Genomic DNA, 18,568 nt, shown 5'->3' on the forward strand with positions numbered 1-18,568 from the left:
TAAGGGTTAATTACAAGTAGATGCCTTGCAGATTGAGACCTGCGGTATTTTGAAAACTAAAAAAATGATAGATTTAAAAAAAATTAAAAATATGGTTCCATAGTAAATATGATACTAAACAATTTTAATTTTTGAAAATTTTCATTTTGAAGTCGTTATTGGGCAAATTTGGTAAAGTAAAAAATGCAAGATTTTGAAACCATAGGGTGCGTTTGCAAAAAAAAAAAAAAATACCACAAGTACCAATCTACAAATTGACGAAACCACGTGACATCTATTTGTAATTAACCTTAGGTTTAATACATCATTTGCCCCTGAATTTGTCCAAAAAGATTGATTGGCTTCTGAACTTTCAAAGTGTCCTGATATCTCCTTCAACTTGCATAAAATAAAATGTCCAAATAGACCCTCAACTTGAATTAAAATATAATCAATTAATCACTCGATTACAAAAATGTAAGTTGCATGCGGAAATTGTGTTGTACGCATCTTAAAATGTTATTACATAATTCGCTGAATTGACTAAAACATATTAAAAAGTTCTTAATTGATAAACTGCAAACTTATCTTATCTATTATTAGAACCGCATATCCCGACCTTAGTCGTTTTATTTTTCAAGACACGTGCACCACACCTTTCTCGCACAACTTACTTTTTTTTTTGCAACCAAATGATTAACTGGTTACATTTTACGCAAATTAAAAAGACTATCGAGACACTTTGAAAGTCCATGGGACAAGTATTAAGCCTTACTAATATAAAATGTCCTCTTTTAATGCTCATTAAAATGACCACTTGAATAAGGTAACTCTTCATTGCGTAGTTTATGGAAATATTATTCTAAAAAACTTTAATTCTTGAATTTTTTGGTTTGCAGGTCATTTAGCGTTTGTATGATAAAGAGAAAAAGTGATTGTTTAGGGAGAGAAACTTCCAAAATATTGATTTGGAAAATCTAAAATGGCGGTTCTATGAGAAATGTGGGTGTAAACAACTTTAATCATTGGACTTTTCTATTTTGAAACTGTCATCTATCATTTTAACTTGATCAGCAGTAAAATAGGACATTATGTTAGTAAAAATATATAGTTCAACGGATATATAATGTACAATTTTGTAATTTAAGTCATAATTAAATATACGGATCAGTAGTTGTTACACAATAAAATGTAAAAGATGCAAGCTATAATATTTTGATATTTTTTATTAGAACTTAAAAGTAGGAATCAGCATCGATTTGATTCGGTTACTAATTTTAACCGAATTATTGGTTAATCTAACAGTTTTTCTTTAAAATTAAAATGAAACCGAACTAAGTAAGTTTTCTAATAGAATATAACCAAACTGAATTTTATCAGTTCAGTTCAATTATTATAATAAATATTAAAATAAATAAAAGAATGAGAAAATAGTAGTATATTAGTATATTAGTTGTAAATGTATTAAATAGCTAAGTAAAATCATAAAAATATAGAATAAATACTATATATATAAATAAAAAATATATTTTATATTATATATCTAATTCGTTTCGATTTTTAGTTACATCGAATTTCTTTTGGAATAACCGAAATGATAATTAATAACCAAATTATTCCATTTTCAAAATTAGAACGAGCCAAACTAAACAAATAATTTGACCAAGGGTCCGTTTGGCTACTTGCTGTTTGCTGTTCCTGTTTGCTGGTACCTTTCGAAAAGGCTGCTTTACAAAAAAGCAGAGATTCTCTGCTTTTGTAAAAAGCTGCTTTTCAGTGGTAAAAGACAAACAGGATGAGTCTAATCAAACACCTAAAATGCTAAAGAAAAGACAAACAGGAGGTGAAAAGTAAGTAAACAAACACCCTTCAAATTATAATTTCGATTCGGTTTTGGATCGATTCGGTTCGTTCCGCTATTGATTATTTTTGCTAACCTCTAATTTGAAGGGAATATTTCTTCCTAATATTTCATGACATTCTCTTAAGTGGCCATATGCATATTATTGTGGTTGGATTTACATTTAAATATACATACTTTACTTTAGATAATTTAATTAATCTCTAGTTAAGAAACTATCTCCTAATTCACATATTTAATTAATTTGTAATTTTATGAGCTAATGGGTGTTTCTATTAAATTGAAGAGTGGTTAGGAAAATTTAAATAGAGAAGAGTTTCTTTCAAGGGTTGTTGAAAATCTTTTTTCATGGTAAGCAACAAAATGTATTAAAGTTTTTTTTTTTTTTGAAATAATACCAAATTTTATTAATTTAAATCATCAGATGAAATAATATTACTAAAAAATGGTGGTGGACATGTCCACTCACCCCAAACGGATACAGAATTGACCGCTTTTGCTAGAGCATGTGCAGCTAAATTGGCTGAACGTTTAATAAATGAGATAGAGCACCACTCTAAATCTCGTAATAAATGAATACAATCAGAAATAATGACAAATAAATACGAAAGACCTTCTAAACTCATTTGAATTTCCTAAACTATGACGAGACAATCCGATTGAATTTGAATTTTCTCACTGAGACGGTACTGTTGGTCCCGTGTAACGTAATAGAGTTAGTTCCAAAGGGGGGGTTAGGAACTATTATAACCTTTTTGATAAAATAATGCTGACTTATTTTTAGGTTTAAGACTTTAACTCAGTTTTAGGTCAGCACCGCTGAGTATAGTGTGATACAGGTTTAGACAACTACTGACTAGAGCTGTTTCAACCGTGAGTTAGCAAGCAATATATATATATATATATATATATATATATATCAAGAGATAAAAGGGTTAGAAGATACTCAGCAGACTTATCCTGGTTCGGCCTCTACGCCTACGTCCAGTCCCCGGAATCCTTCCGAGCTTTTTGAATCCTCTACTGAGCTCTTTAAAGGTAGAGCACAAACCGTTTACAATAGCAACTGAGTATGCAAGAGTACCTTCCTCTATTCCTCTACTCAATCCTATCTCTACCACTGAGTACTATAACCGAGTACTCAGCTTCTCTCTACCACTGAGTACTATAACCGAGTCATCAGCTTCTCTTTTCTAACCTTTTACAGATGATAAGAAATTGTTCTTGATACAACAAAGAACACTTTAGATGACTAAATCAATCTAGACTTTTACACAAAAATGGGAGTTGGTGTAAGAACTTGCTTTTTCTTTTCAGACAGCTTCTATTTTGGATTTTCCAAATGGATTGACTTGATGAAGATTTTTCTTGTCTGTTTTTGTTGCTTGTCTTTCTTGTGTATAGATTCAGGAATGAAGTGGCCTTTTATAGTAATGTTTGAGACATCAATTAGTTGCATCCTGACATAGCCGTTGTGGGGAAACGGTCTCCTTTCGTCATCACTTGGTCAGCACTCAGTGCTGCAGGCCAATCCTGCCTTCTGTCTTCGTCAGGAGCCAGGTTTGTCTTCTTACGCCAGGTTTGTCTTCTAGTAAATGCCAGATGGTCCATGCTCTTTCTCAAAAAAGTCTTCCAGAAAGATTTCTGAGACTTCTGAACATTTCAGAAAATTGTCAGACCTTGTCTTCCAAGTTGGCGGATTATTGACGCTGACCTGATGACTACTCGGCTTGACTCAGCGGCTTCGTCTTCAAGCTTTTATGAAGAAGACATTTCTTTTCTCAAAGCTGAGTTGCATTCTACTCAGCTCCGGCTGTGACTTGTATTTGCTGACTTTGTCTTGACTTTCTCTTATAGACTTTTAGTTCATGTTCTTGTTAATTAACTTACTCAACATTGAACAAACTCATTAGCACAATTAAATCAAAGCAATTAAACTTAATTGTGTTGGAATATTTTTATCATGGAGATTTACTTAACTAATTTTGTCAAATCAAAATCATGTGGAAAGATGTTTCAACAGGTACATCTTAATCCAACTTAAAGCTTCTTTGATAGTCATGGCCTCAGCTAGCTGAAGACTGAGATTTCCTTAAAAAGTTTCTATCTTAGCTAGAATACATTTTCCAGAGTGATTACTTGATGATGCTATGAATGGAAAAAGAACTTTTGATACAAGAATTGAAAAGAAAAGAAGAAACTTGTCAAATGGCAAGATAAAACCAAACTTGTCAGATGACATGACCCATATCCATTGAACAACAGCGAAGATGAAAGAATTTCAAATTTCCTTTTTAATCAACATTGTTTAACTCATCTTCTTCTCTATTTGGATTTAATCTGTTTTTTCCCATCTTCATACTGCTTCTTAGAGCTCTAAATCAGATTTATTAAAGTATTTGATTACATATCCAACATTTTATTTTTGTTGCTAATGACATTTTTTATACATATATTAAATAATTATGACTTGGACATTTCTCTTGCTTTTGGTAGGAGTGCTTTTGGTAGGAGTGCATGTGGTGGGTTAACTATTCCATTAAAGTTAATTCGACCGACTAACCATTTGATTGATTTTTTAAAAACATTAAACATACACTAGTCCACTAAATTCGGTTAATCACTAATCGGTTAATTTTTTTTATTTCAGTTTCTAACCATTAGTACATAAAGATAATAATAATAATAATAAATCTGATTTTTAGAGCAGGATGATGGGTCAATAGCAAGTTGGAGAGATTAACGATGGGGAGGGATATGTGCATGCATTGTGTATGTGTGGATTATAGATTGGAGAGTGAAGAGGATGAAAAAGGAGATGTATTGTATAAATAAAAAGTAAAGGAGATGTGATTTATCAAGACAATATTAGATATTCCAATAAACAAGGTTTAGCACAAACTAAATCTTATTTTTATTTAGTCGAAATATATCTGTTTTCCCAAAATTAAGGGTGTGAAGAAAAACAAATTTCTTTCTACAGTAAGATTTTATAATTTGATTTATATATAAAATAAAAGATGTATAGCATATTGTCTATATTTTTCAAGGATAATCAATATATTTATATAGGTGTATATTTATATTTTAACATTAATTATCTCTCTAATAAAATCATATACATTTATCTTTTAAATTTTTAATTAATCGAAAGTATTACGATAAATTTTATTGAATAAAGATATTTAAACAGCAACCAGTAAACAACAAGTAGCCAAACGGGCCCTTAGACAGACTTATACCAGATGTCATTTTTTCTAGTCCACACTCAGCCCGTTGGATGTAGACTAGGATGAGCCAGAGCGGACACCCAAACCCCTTAAACAAGACCATGTGAAACATATAAATAACATAACACGATTATAACGCGTCAATCTGAATTACCACCCCTATTTAGGGGTTCAAGAATTATTTGAAAATCAATAAATGAACAATTAAACGTAATACGGCAAATGTTTTTACATCTTATCGCTTATTTGGGAGGAAGTTAATGGAAGTAATAAAAAATTAAATATTACATCAAACTTATTTGGGAGTTGTTTTTGGAGAGTAAACTTTTATACTAAAAAGAGAGATAATGATTCGTTAAGTAAAAAAAAGAAAGCATTTCATTACACATTAATAAAGCATAAATCTTCAAATCATACATAAATCTTCAAATCAAAGTCCTAAACCTTGATTCCAAATTCATACAAAACAATAGCTACTTATTTATTGGTAATATTTAGGTTTCTCACCGGTAAACTACACCGACCCCATTAAAGTTTAGGATCCATTTCATAAAGGTCTTCCAACTTTATTTTCTTCCAATAAAATCACTAAACTACACATTTGATTTCAATAAAGTCATTTCATCCAATTTGTACATAAACGTAGTACAAAAGAGGATGTGCCACGTGACAGACTACTTCTGCGTCAACCAAGTGTGACACTTAGTTGATGTGTAGTTAACTGTTTTTTGTGCTACATATCCGAATTGGCTGGAACGACTTTATTGAAATCAAATATGAAGTTCGGTAACTCTATCAAAAGAACGTAAAGTTGAACGATCTTTATTTCAATAGACCCCGAACTTGGGTATCTCTAATTGGTTTTCCTGCAATTTTTCCTGACTTCTCCTTAGTTTCCGGTGAGGGGTTTAATGTTGCTCATTTTAACCATAGCGTCAGCAAAATCTTTGAAGAATAAAGGAGGAGCATTTGCATAAGATTGAACAAGGGAATCAGCAGAATTGTCATCAAAGAGAACTTGATCTGAATGAAGAAGACCTTTCTTGTGGATCAGATTTGTGTAGTAAGAATTGTCAAAATGATGTGGATTGGGAAAATCAAGAGATGCAAGAACATCGTCATTTCCTTTAATTGGACAAATTTTCTTCAAAGAGTTGGCATAAAGTGGATCAATCTTAGAATCACCATAGATATGCCCTCTAAATGATGTGCACCTTGAAAATCCTATGGTGTGTGCACCTGCAATCCATAAGGAAAAAAAAGGATGGGGTAAATGTTTTAACGGGTAAATTAAGCTCATGGCTTCTGAACTTTTCTCTTACTCATTATGGTTCCTGTACCATTTGAAGCTTTAATTTTTTAGGCCTAAACCGTATGGAGGCCCTAAAAAGCTATCCATTTTGGCTACTTTTTCGTCAAACTCAAGGGACAATCCATTCCCCACTCAAATTCCATTAAAATGACATAATGTGTCTCTTATTTTGAGAAGATTTTGACCACTCGCATTTCGATTGAACCATGGGCCTAAGTATAGGTTGGGCCCGTGTTTATGATTCGGCCCGGTTTGGTTTCACGGATCATCACATGCCTCCCCCTTAGTTTGGCAAGAGCCCTTTAGGGTCTTTTCATATGTTATAGGAGACTCTTTGTCTTCGTCTGGATATTCAAAATTCGAAAGTGGTTCTTTCATTCTCCGTCATTTCTTCTCCGGCGTCAACCCTTTAGCGTTCGTTCTTCTCTGTATTCTCTTTCACATGTAAGTGTTCCTTTCCGCAACTTGTAACTCGTTCGACCCTTTTCTTATTTCTGCTCGTCTTTCTTCGTTAATATGTCGAACCCTGACCTCGATTTCGCACCGTTCGACGAAAATTACGTTCGCGAGGTGTCTCATGAGGTTGATGAGATGGTTGATGAAGTTTCAACCAGCTCTCCTTGGTCTGATTCCCATCCCGCCGATTTTCTCCATCTGGCGAATACAACTGATGAGGGTCTAGGTTTTGACCCTAAGAAGTTGACTCCACCACCTGTCCCAACTCCCCGTTTATTACCAAAAAGGGACAGGTTGGGAAGCCTAGTTTGCCGCGAGACGATTGATGACTTGCGGGAGCAGTATCCTTGGCTCCAAGGTCTGGAAACCATCATTCCCAGGGAGAATAGAGGGCCGGGCGACTACCCAAAGGGGTATTTCACCATTTTTGTCGCCCAGATTATCTGCGGTTTCACGTATCCGCTGGTGGATGAGATTGCTTCCATCCTTGGTGGTTATGGAATCGCACCCGGACAACTGCATCCCAACGGATGGGCCGACTTAACCTTGGATAAATTTCTGGCGGATTGTCTGGAGGTTCCCCTCTCGCTCAAGATTTTCTCTAAGCTTCATCATTTCAAGAGTTCGGGGGAGTACTTTACTTTCATCCGACAGAGCGGTTACTACGGCTTTGATGAGAAGTCGAACAAAATCCGCGAGTGGGATAAGTCCTATTTCTTCATTAAGTTCCATGAAGGGAATCCAAACTTTCTTCGCTGCTGGGGCCGACCCAATGTAAAGAGTTTGAACTTTGGTTACCCCAGCAAGGACGAATCCGATATTATAAAGTTCTTGAAGAGCACTCCTCCTTTTGTATGGACATATGATCAGGCATTCCATATGCTAAGAAGCCGAGTAGCGATTGCCTACCGCGAGGGAGATCGTGTTGTCTATATCCCTTATCGCGTTTTTGTACAAGGTACTATTAACTTATTTCCAAGTTGATGATTTCTTTTAACCCTTTGCAGGGGTGATCCTTTATCTCAACTCGCTGCAGATCGGGAAGCGAAAGCCCTGGCGAGAAGGAAGAAGCGGATGGCGGGAACAACTTCTGTTGCAGGGGTGAATTCTCCTGTGGGGGCGACTCCTTCTGTTGAGGCGGCTTCCCCCCCAATTGCTTCCGTTTCACAGGGCCCCGCTTCTGTTTCTGAGGAGCTTCCCTTAAATAGGAAGCGGAAGAGTAATGCGGATGTGGAGTCTTCTCGCCCTAGGAAGAAGAATACCTCCGTATCCTTGACTGTCGGTGGTACATCTACGTCCACTCCATCCAAAGCCAAGGGCGATCCCCCATTTCATGAGGTATCATAATTTATTCGCTCTTCTTGCGTTATTTATTTTCTCTTGTCAGTTTTCGCTGTTCTCCTGACCCTTCTCCTTATGTATCCATAGCCAATTCCTGATATCAGCGGATGGTGGACCAGAACCTTTGGTAAAGCCGTGAGCTTTTCCTGTAGGGACATTGTTTCTTCCATATGCAATGTCCTTGGGTGACTTCCCTCCGCTTCTCGTGTGCGCGAACAGGTGCCGCTTCCGACTACCATGGAGGGGATTGAGAAGCGAGCTATAGAGGTATATTGCTTTCCACTTATGTTCTATCCTTCAAACGCATGTCTCTATTCGCTCTTTTTATTCGCGTATCGTCTTATATGCAGATTATCAATTTCGCGGAGGGTGCTCTCTGCAGGGATGCTGAACGAGCTAGAGAGTTGGAAAGCCTTGGTACTGAATTGGCGACTCAGAAGTCGCTTTTTGATGATGTCCAAGGCAAAGTAAAGGTCCTTGAAGGTGCTTGTCAGAAGGCTATGGGCGAGAAGGAGGAAGCTCTCAAATCCCTCCAGGCTAAGTCCGATGAGCTTCAGAAAGTCATTGATGATCTGAATTCGTCCAAGGAAGCCTTGGAGATGCAAAAGAGGAGGGCCGAGGAGATCACAGCTGAAGATGGTGCTCGCATCTATTGGTATGGAGAGCGGATTCATGCGGCTTATGAGCATGGACATCCAGATCATGTACTTAATCACCCCAAGGTTCCCATTCCTGAAAAGGATTTAGCTGAGAAATGGGACAAGTTGGAGGCCGAGGATGCTGATATGGATGAGGTACTTCTCCTGGATTGGCAGAGTTTTCATGATTCTCCAATTAGCTGTGAGATCCCAAATCAGAACGTAGAAGGAGGGGCACCACAAGACGTTTCTCACGTTGAACGAGATGTTTCTCGCTCTGATGCGGTTACTGATTTGATTGTTGGGGATTCGCTTGAAGCAGATCATCCCACATGAGAAGATGAAGGAGCCGCTGAAGGCGAAGGGGGCAATAGAGGCGAAGGAGAAGAAACTGTAATATAATTTTATTTATATCCGAACTGTTGTATGTAACAAACTGCCAGTATATATATCAACCGAGCGACCTTGCCGCCGCTTTTCATATATGTGCAATTGTTGTTTTATCCTTCGTCGCTTTAATGCCGGTTATTTTCGTATGTGACCCTTGCCTCTTGCCGACTTCATACTTGTAATTTTTCGTAGTTAGTTTTGTTTTCGGCCAGACCCTTTTCGCAATTTTTTGAGTACTCGTTTATTCGCTTAATTTTATGCCTTATAATTTTTCTTTCAAAAATAATCATAAGGTTTTGCGAATGATGCGTAATCATGCATCCGCCTTTCTTTAATAGGCAACACATTTATGTGTGTTTAAGATTAAACATAAGGTTTTGTGAATGATGCAACAATTGAATATCTTTATTAATAAAGAAAAAAGACTTCTTGTTACATGGGTATACAAACTGTGCGGGATCAAAGCCTCATTAAAACCTTTTATCAGAAAACCCAGTGGGAAAAACTCATAAAAGGAAAAAGAGTACTCGTCATTTCCCTGAACTACTCGGCCTGTTTATATAGGCGTAGATTCTCTAGATTCCAGGTGCGCGGGAGCTTTTTTCAGCTCATTTCTTCTATTTCAAAAGTCGATGGTCCCAGCTTCTTGGATACCCTGTAAGGCCCGAGCCAGTTGACGCCTAATTTGCCTTTGCCTTCTCTGGATTGTATTTTATCCGCTTTTTTCAAGACCAAGTCGCTCTCGTTGATTATCACCTTTCGCACCCTTCTGTCATGATACTTCTTGATTCTATTGCGGTACACTGCCATTTGCATGTAAGCTTTTTCTCTTCGTTCTTCTACAGAATCCAATGCATCTCTAATGTTGATAGGATTTTGGGTGTCACAATAATAAATTATCCGATCTGTAGGTGACTTGATTTCAACAGGCAGGACTGCTTCGGCTCCATAAACCAGCGAGAAAGGTGTTTCGCCTGTTGTTGCCTTTACAAAAGTTCTGTATGCCCATAGCATATGAGGTATCTCATCCGCCCAACATGTTTTTTTATCGCCTAGCCGCTTCTTGATTCCCTGAATCATGGCCCTGTTGGTAACCTCTGTCATACCATTCGATTGGGGATGATTGACAGAAGAAAAATGATTTTTGATCCCCATGCTTTCGCAATATGCTTTGAATTTTACACAGTTGAACTGGGTGCCATTATCAGTTATAAGCGTTTGTGGGATTCCAAACCGCATGATAATGTTCTCTCGTAAGAACTCGATCATTCGCTCAGGTGTTTGAGCGGTTACTGCCTCCGCTTCTACCCATTTGCTGAAGTGGTCGACTGCGACTATCAAGTACTTCCTTTTCTTTGTCGTTTCTGGGAACGGGCCCACTATATCGATCCCCCATGTTGCGAATGGCCAAGCCGTCATTATAGTGACTTGTTCGGCTCCGGGAACATGCTTTTCATTCGCATGAATTTGACAGCTGTGACATTCCGCTACCATCTTCTGGGAATCCTCCACCACCTTTGGCCAATAATATCCCATCAACTTGACTTTTCTTGCCAACGCCGCGGATGCTTCATGTGCGCCACAAATTCCTTCATGGAGTTCTCGCAGTACATAGTCTCCTTCATTGCGGCTAATACATTTCAACCATGGACATGTATATGATTTCCGGTATAAAGTTCCATCTCGAATTGAGTATCTCGCTGACTGCCCAATTAGTTTTCTGGCTAAGCTTTTATCAACCGGCAAATCTCCATGTTCCAGATATTGGCGGATGGGCATCCACCAATCTTCATCATCTTCCAGCTCTTCGATGACCATAATCTGATCGACTTTGAATGCTGGTGCTGACCTTATTTCCAGATTGCATGCTTTTTTACTCCATGGTTCTCTACTCGCCGCTGCTTTTGCCAACTCGTCAGCCTTTGTGTTTTGGCCTCTCAGAACATGCACCATTTCCCAGACGACTCCCTTGTTAGTTAACTCTTGCGTCAGTCTGCCGACCACCTGATGGTACTTGACCAGATCCTCCTGTTTCACCAGATAATTTTTTGTGATCTGATTTATCATGAGTTTAGAATCGCTGTAGATGACCACTCTTTCTGGCGTAAGTTCATTAAGCAACTTCAATCCGCATATCATTGCTTCATACTCCGTGGCATTATTGGTAGTTTCGAATGTTAACTTTGCCGCATAGTACAGGCGAATAACATCCGGTCCCTTAATGACGACTCCCAGTCCAGCTCCATCTGTGGACAATGCCCCATCTGTGAACATACTCCATTCTTCTTTTTGTGCTTTTGGACATTCGTCTTCATCCCACGTGAACTCATTCACGAAATCGGCAAGTACTTGACTTTTTAGAGCTGGTCTTCCTTCGTAACGAATATCGAACTCTCCCAACCGAATTGACCACTCCATTAATCGGCCGGATGCGTCAGGTTTCTGTAGTACCTTTCGCATTGGAATTCCAGTTCTCACAATGATAGTATGCGCCTGAAAGTATGGCTTTAACCTAGCCGCCGTGGTTATCACCGCGAGGGCCATTTTGTCTAACCTTGAATACCGAAGTTCTGCGTCTTTCAAGACTTTGCTCACATAGTACACTGGATATTGTTGCCCCTCTTCTTCCCGCACCATCACCGTGCATATCGCCATACTGGTGACGGATACGTAAAGAAATAAATCTTCTCCATCCTCTGGCCTGCTCATTAAGGGCGGATAGCATAGTAATCGCTTTATCCCCTCAAATGCTTCTTGACAATCCGGCGTCCATTCAAAGGACTTAGATTTTTTGATGGCATTGTAGAAAGGTAGACATCTCCTAGCTGAGCATGATATGAATCGCCCTAGTGCCACCAATCGCCCGTTTAGTCTCTGTACTTCTCTTATGTTCCTCGGTGTCTTCATCTCCATCACTGCTTTAACCTTCTCAGGATTCGCCTCAACTCCTTTGCCGCTAACAATGAAACCCAGGAACTTTCCTGCTCTTGCTCCAAACGTGCATTTCTCTGGGTTCAATTTGAGGCCATATTTGATCAGTACTTCCAAGATTTCTTTAATATCCTGCGGGTGGTCTTGCATCTTCTTGCTTTTAATGATCATGTCATCTACATAAATCGAGAAGTTCTCGCCTGATTTGTCTGAAAATATCTTGTTCATCATCCGTTGATATGTTGCTCCCGCATTTTTCAATCCAAAGGGCATCACCTTGAAGCAATAAGTCGCCTGATGAGTTATGGACGACGTCTTGATCTCATCCGCCTTCTCCATTGGTATCTGGTGGTAACTGGATTTCACGTCGGTGAACGATAAAGCTTCAAATCCCGCAGTCCCATCTACCAATATATCAATGTTAGGTAGCGGATACATATCCTTCGGACAAGCTTTATTCAGATCTTTGAAGTCGACGCACATTCTGTACGTTCCATTTGGCTTTTTGACTAGCACCACATTGGCTAGCCACTCCGGATAGGTGACTTCTCGAATTGCATCTGATTCTAGCAAATCCGCCACTGCTTTTTCAATCGCCTTCTGCCGTTCTGGAGCATGTCCTCTCTTTTTCTGTCGCACTGGGGTTGCACCTTTGTCCATATTCAAACGATGGGTTGCTATATCTGGACTTATCCCCTTCAGCACTTCATTCGGAGCGGCGAATGCCGACTCGCATTGGATCAACACCTCGGTAATGGCTTTCTTCGTTTCCTCTGGAAGTCCTGTCGCTATCCGCACGTTCTTATCATTTGAGATGGCGAATAGTTCTGTTTCTCCTAACGCTTCAGCCGGCAACTTCTCATCAACTTTATCCTCTCCATCTGGCTTCGGTTCAAGTGACAATGTATAAGCTTGTTGAGATATAAGTTGATCCCCTTCAACAATGACTCGCCCTTGGTGTGTTGGCAAAAGCAATGTCAAATGCTTCATTGAGATGAGCGACTCCATTTCCGACAGGAACGGACGCCCCGGAATTATGTTGTAGGCCAATGGGAGATCAACAATTGCAAATTCTAGATCACCTCGCCATTTTAGATTCTTGTCGCCCATTTCTGTCTCCAACACCACCTGTCCACTTGTTTGAGATGATTGACCTCCAAAACCAGTTACATCCATGAACGTATGTTCCACTCGCTCGTCGTTAATTCCCAACTTGTTGAATGCAGTTCGAGTAATGACATTGCAAGAACTGCCTGTATCAATAAGGACCCGCTTAACGTCCCATCCTTCAATGGCCATCGTAATCACCAAAGCATCCGCATGCGGCTCCGTGATTCGCGCAAATGAGTAATTGAGGGCATCCCCCCTACGCGTGTTGCTTTTTCGCTGTTCACGGCGAGCCCTTTTTGTTGGAGGCTCATAGATCCCGCCTGCTATCACGTTAATCACCCCTTTTTTCTGCTTTTTTTTTTCTGGCCTTGCTTCTACCTCATGTGGGAGCGTTGCTTTCTCATCAATCGTTTCTTTTCTAATGAATTGACTCAGTTTGCCCCTCTCAATCAGCTTTTCAATCTCCTTCTTCAATTCATAGCAATCGTTCGTGTCATGGCCGTTCAATCTGTGGAACCTGCAATATTTGTTAGGATATCGCCCCAAATTGGTTCGACCTTTCGCCTCAGGAAACTGCACATCCTTTTTCAGAGGGTTTTTCTCAATCCAAAGTAACACCTCATGACGAGTCGTGTTCAATGGTGTTTGATATCCCCCCCTTTAAAGGAACGATCGCTTTTTCGAACCAGATTACCCTTAGAATATGCTTGGCCTTGATGGCGGCGATTATCCGAGGTGGATCTAGCCGCATCTCTTTCTCGCCGGGTTTGAGCTCTATGCTCCCTGTTAACATCGTCCACTTCCATAAATTCTTTTGCTATCTTCATGAGTTCAGCCACTGTGCGTGGTTTATTGCGGATGATTTCCTCCCACATGCTCCAATCTGTGGTTCCATCCGCCATGATGTTGCGAATGCTCACGATATCTGGGTTCTGTAACCGCACCAGAATATCATTGAATGCGACTACAAATTCCCTTAGGGAATTATAGTTTCTCTGTTTGATCTCCTTCAGCTGCCTATCCGTCACATCCGCTGCTTTACAGCCCACGAACTTTGCATAGAAATCACGACTGTATTGATTCCAGTTGTGAATAGATTCAGTTGGTAGGGACCGAAACCAGTCGGATGCTGCTCCTCCCAAAGTGGTTGAGAACAATCGACAAATTATGCTTTCGCTTGCTCCTGCAACATCCATCAACTCTCTATAGTTTCTGACATGCGCCTCAGGGTCAGAATTTGGATCCCCATAATATTTAGGTATCACCGATGCTTTTATTCTGTGATCTGGAATAAATTCTCGCAATGATGGGGCAAAAGGCGAATCACTCTGCACCGCTGCTCTTGCCCTAGGTGTGTATCCCATCCGCTCCATCATGCTTCGCAGTTGATCTTCCAATTCAGTATTGGGTTCCCGCCGAACTTCTTCCATCCGTTGCTGATGAATTCTGGGTGACGTCCACCCGCCATACTGTGTCGTCACTTGTTCTCGCCGTGGGGCTAACCGCTGTCCAGTTATAGGATCAAAGTTCCAAGTATGCTCCCGCCCAGACATATTCCCTCCAGCCGTTATCAACCCTGAATGTCCGTGGTCAAAGGGTTCCGTTTGTCATAGCGGAAGAATTCCTTGCATTCCTGGCATTGGTTGGGATGACTGCCAGGTCGGATGGATCGTCATAATAGGATCTTAGTGTGAGTAGTGGTCTAGATGGCTATGTGGTGTCATGCGACTACTCTGACTCATCCAATTTGGCTCTCGAGATGGCTGTGGAAGCGTAGATATGGCAGGAATAGTTGGTTGTTGTGTGGAGATGACAACAGGTTCTTGAGGGGCAGCCGTTACGGCGGTATTGTGTTCAGCGATTGCAGTTAACAAACTAATCATTCGATCCCCAGCCGCTTGGCTCATATTCGAAGCCAAGACCTGTCCTGCCATTTGTACAAAATCGCTATTAGACATCTCCATCTCAGTTTGCACTTGGACCTCCAATAAGGGACTCAACTGCCCTGAAGGATTCGACGAGCTGGGTACCACAGGCTGTGTACTCGCAGGCTGCCGTGGACCTCTTGAGTTCGTACTAGCTGATCTGGTTGTAACTCCGGCCGTTCGTGATGGTTCTAACATGTTCTTAGGGTACCTTTAACCAAATGTTGGTAAAAAAGGTCCACGCTCACCGCACCAATAATAACTTGCTAGATTCGATTTGATGATCTTCGCCGCGGTTACCTGCAAAACAGAACCGGAGACAGGATCTCCGGGAAAACTCTCCGACGATCAAGTCAGTTTTATGGGAAGGTTGGTAAATTGATACTGGTATTGTGGGGAAAAGATGCGTACGTACCTCCCCATTTGCTTCTATGTCCTTTTTATAAGTGTTCCTGGGTAACCGACGGGGGCGGTTACTCTTTCCAGGCCACGTCCCTTACGTGGCTACAAACGTGGTCTCGTTTGTTTTGAGTGGGAGGTTTAATGCTCCGTTTAGGATTTCGGGGCGGTTACTCGTTTTACCCGCTTCCTTTATTCGGAGCCCGTTTGATCTTGAACCATGGGCCTAAGTATAGGTTGGGCCCGTGTTTATGATTCGGCCCGGTTTGGTTTCACGGATCATCAACATATTGCATTATATATATATATATATATATAAAGAAGTCACATTGCATCAGGAAAGTCAACTGAAAGTTGAGTTGGGTCAATATCTTCTTCGATCGAGAAAAAATAAAAAGCGTGTTATGTCACTTTTAAGGAGTTAGAGTGGTTAATGTGTTGTTCTTTAAGTTCGAGAGATAACGTGATCAAAATGGCAACTTTATGGAGCTCTGTATGATTTAGGCCATTTTTTTATATGTAAATGCATCAAAACAAAATATCAATTTATCACCTATACATTAGTGTTCATGTGTATCTTAATGACCAAATTACCGTTAGACTTATGCTTATTAAATATAAGCTTTAGGATTTTTTGTATCTCCATCCTAGAATTCTAACAAGTCTATATCTAATGGTGAATGACCAAATATTACATGATCATTAAGGTCTATGAATCACGAGAGACCACCACAAATATCCTTGTTAGTGAATTTGCATCCGTTAGTGAGAATTAATAATAACGATAAGAGTTTACCTGAAAGAACAACCATATCCTTGAAAGAGAGACCTTGTACGGAGAAACTTGTTGTGAGAGCTTTAAGATCATAAGAAGGTGGAGGTATGGATTTGTTGGCAAGGTCTTTACTTGTCGTAAGAGAATCTCTTCTTCCCAACCCAACCTCCCAATTAGGTCCACCCATCTGTAATTAATAATAGTATTTTTTATAAAATGAGAAATACAAATACGTAGTTTTGTAGGTTTTAAAACTTCGTGGTTTTGTGTGAAAGAAATTTCAAATGAAAATAATTAATGAGTTGTCCGGGATCAAAGTACATGAACATGATTAACGACCTGTTCGCGAGCAAAGCTGTGAATAAGTAAGCAAGCAACTCACAAACAGGACGTGGATCGAGCTCGTCTGTTTTCTACCAAGCCGAGTATGAGCAGGTTAAAACTTGGTTCAGTTCGGCTCGATTGCAACACTCCCTGAGTATAATAAACGTTCTCAAAATTAAGTAAGTTTCTAGCTAAAAAGAACTTACAAAAATGACCGAATTTCGAGCTACTTGCGACCAAAACTCATAAACAAATGGACATATTAACGACTTGCTCGCCAGCAAAACTCATGAATAAATAAACGAGCAACTTATAAACATAGAATGTGAGCTTGATCTCGAACTCTACTTTGTCTATTTTCTCTCGGGCCGAGTATGATCATGCTAGAGTTCGGCTCGATTACAGTCTTACCCGGAATATGATAAAAGATCTCAAAATTGAGTAAGTTTGTAGTTAAATAGAACTTACCAAAACGACGGAGTCTCGAGCAGCTAAGGCAACAATATCAGCACAAGAAACAACACCAGGACATTCACTTTCTAAGCTTCCTTTAATGTCATCAATAACAGAATATCCCCTTATTGAGTTTATGTTTGGAACTGATGTTTTCTCTCCCACAAAACTTGCATTATCATCTAGCAAGATTGATCCATCACACCCCTATTTACATTATAATTCAAATCAATAATCATCAAACATTTTATTCAATGAAAAAAAAGCAAGCATTGATTTAAAATTTAAATGCGCCAACGGTCACTCAACTATCATGTCCCGGCTAGGGTTATAAAAGAGCCCCTAGTACCTCTTGGAAATTGGCTTGACAGCCATGGAAAATGATTGGCGACATCCTATAGGACCCACGAGGTATGAGGATATTAGGAAAATTTCTATTATGGTCTTGGACTACACTAGTCTCGTACCGTTAAGAATCCAACATGTCAGTAGTGGTGCTGACGTGTTAGTATTTGAGCGGTTCCAGATTAGTGTTGTTCGGGAGCACAATATAACTACTTTGGTCGTAGACCTCAACTAGTTCATCTGGATTTCGACACTCACAATGCTAGTATTGCGGTAGTTATGCATGGGGCGGAGGCATGTGGTGGCTCGGGGGTGATCTGACACCCTGGCCTCCGAAAACCACTCTTGGGGTGATCTGGTAGTATTGGATTTTATAATTAAATACAAGCTCAACGTGTTGAGCTAATTAATCACCCCAACATGAATTTGTCAGAAACAGTAGTGGCTAAAATGATCCATAATAGAGGTGGTTCTAACAGTCTAAAGGCTCATCCCTGCCCCACACCTGATGACACATGTCACTGACATAGCCTAAAGTTGATTGCTCTACCTATCCCAATCAACATTTCGTCACTATCGAAAAATTACGGGAAGTGAATGACCATCGATGCATTTAACCCGTAAAGATGGATTAACCTGAACAAAGCAGTCATGAAAATGCATCCTGAGTAAAGATGCGCCATTACGTGTTTCATTCTTCAAAGCTTCCGCAACTCCTGCACGAACTATAGACTCTGCTTTTGGGCAAGTAGACGAGTAATAATCCCCTGAAAGCTGGGCCATGGCATCTAAAGCTGCACAAGCAGCAACTAAGAAGAAGATCAACAAAGTTTTGTAAAGGGCCATATTATCAATCAAGCAATAGCTCTTGATTTTAGATGGAAAGAGTATATTCATCATAGCTTAGCTTCTCCACAATTTATAGTACTAATGGTCATAAATTAATAATAGTATCATTTCCCATTAATGGGATAAATTACATACATTACCTCTCAACTTTATTCTTACTTTCATGGCTTATCAAAAAGATTGATTGGTTCCTGAACTTTCAAAGTGTTCTAATAGTCTCTTAACTTGCATAAAATATCTAGATAGACTC

At 39.5% G+C, this 18,568-nt stretch overlaps 1 protein-coding gene across 1 annotated transcript; it reads right to left on the minus strand.

Annotated features, from left to right (window-relative positions):
• Positions 1-5,528: 5,528 nt before the first annotated feature.
• On the minus strand, positions 5,529-18,342 carry LOC136226147 (peroxidase 4-like). The gene is made up of 4 exons (XM_066014484.1): positions 18,106-18,342; positions 17,140-17,331; positions 16,369-16,534; positions 5,529-6,309 (listed from the first exon to the last, which is right to left on the minus strand). Exons 1-4 carry the CDS (start codon positions 18,313-18,315, stop codon positions 5,960-5,962), a joined length of 918 nt encoding a protein of 305 aa, XP_065870556.1. The 5' UTR covers positions 18,316-18,342; the 3' UTR covers positions 5,529-5,959.
• Between the last annotated feature and the right edge of the window lie 226 nt (positions 18,343-18,568).

The sequence above is a fragment of the Euphorbia lathyris genome, chromosome 4 (genome assembly GCF_963576675.1).
Source record: "Euphorbia lathyris chromosome 4, ddEupLath1.1, whole genome shotgun sequence".
Lineage (NCBI taxonomy): Eukaryota > Viridiplantae > Streptophyta > Magnoliopsida > Malpighiales > Euphorbiaceae > Euphorbia > Euphorbia lathyris.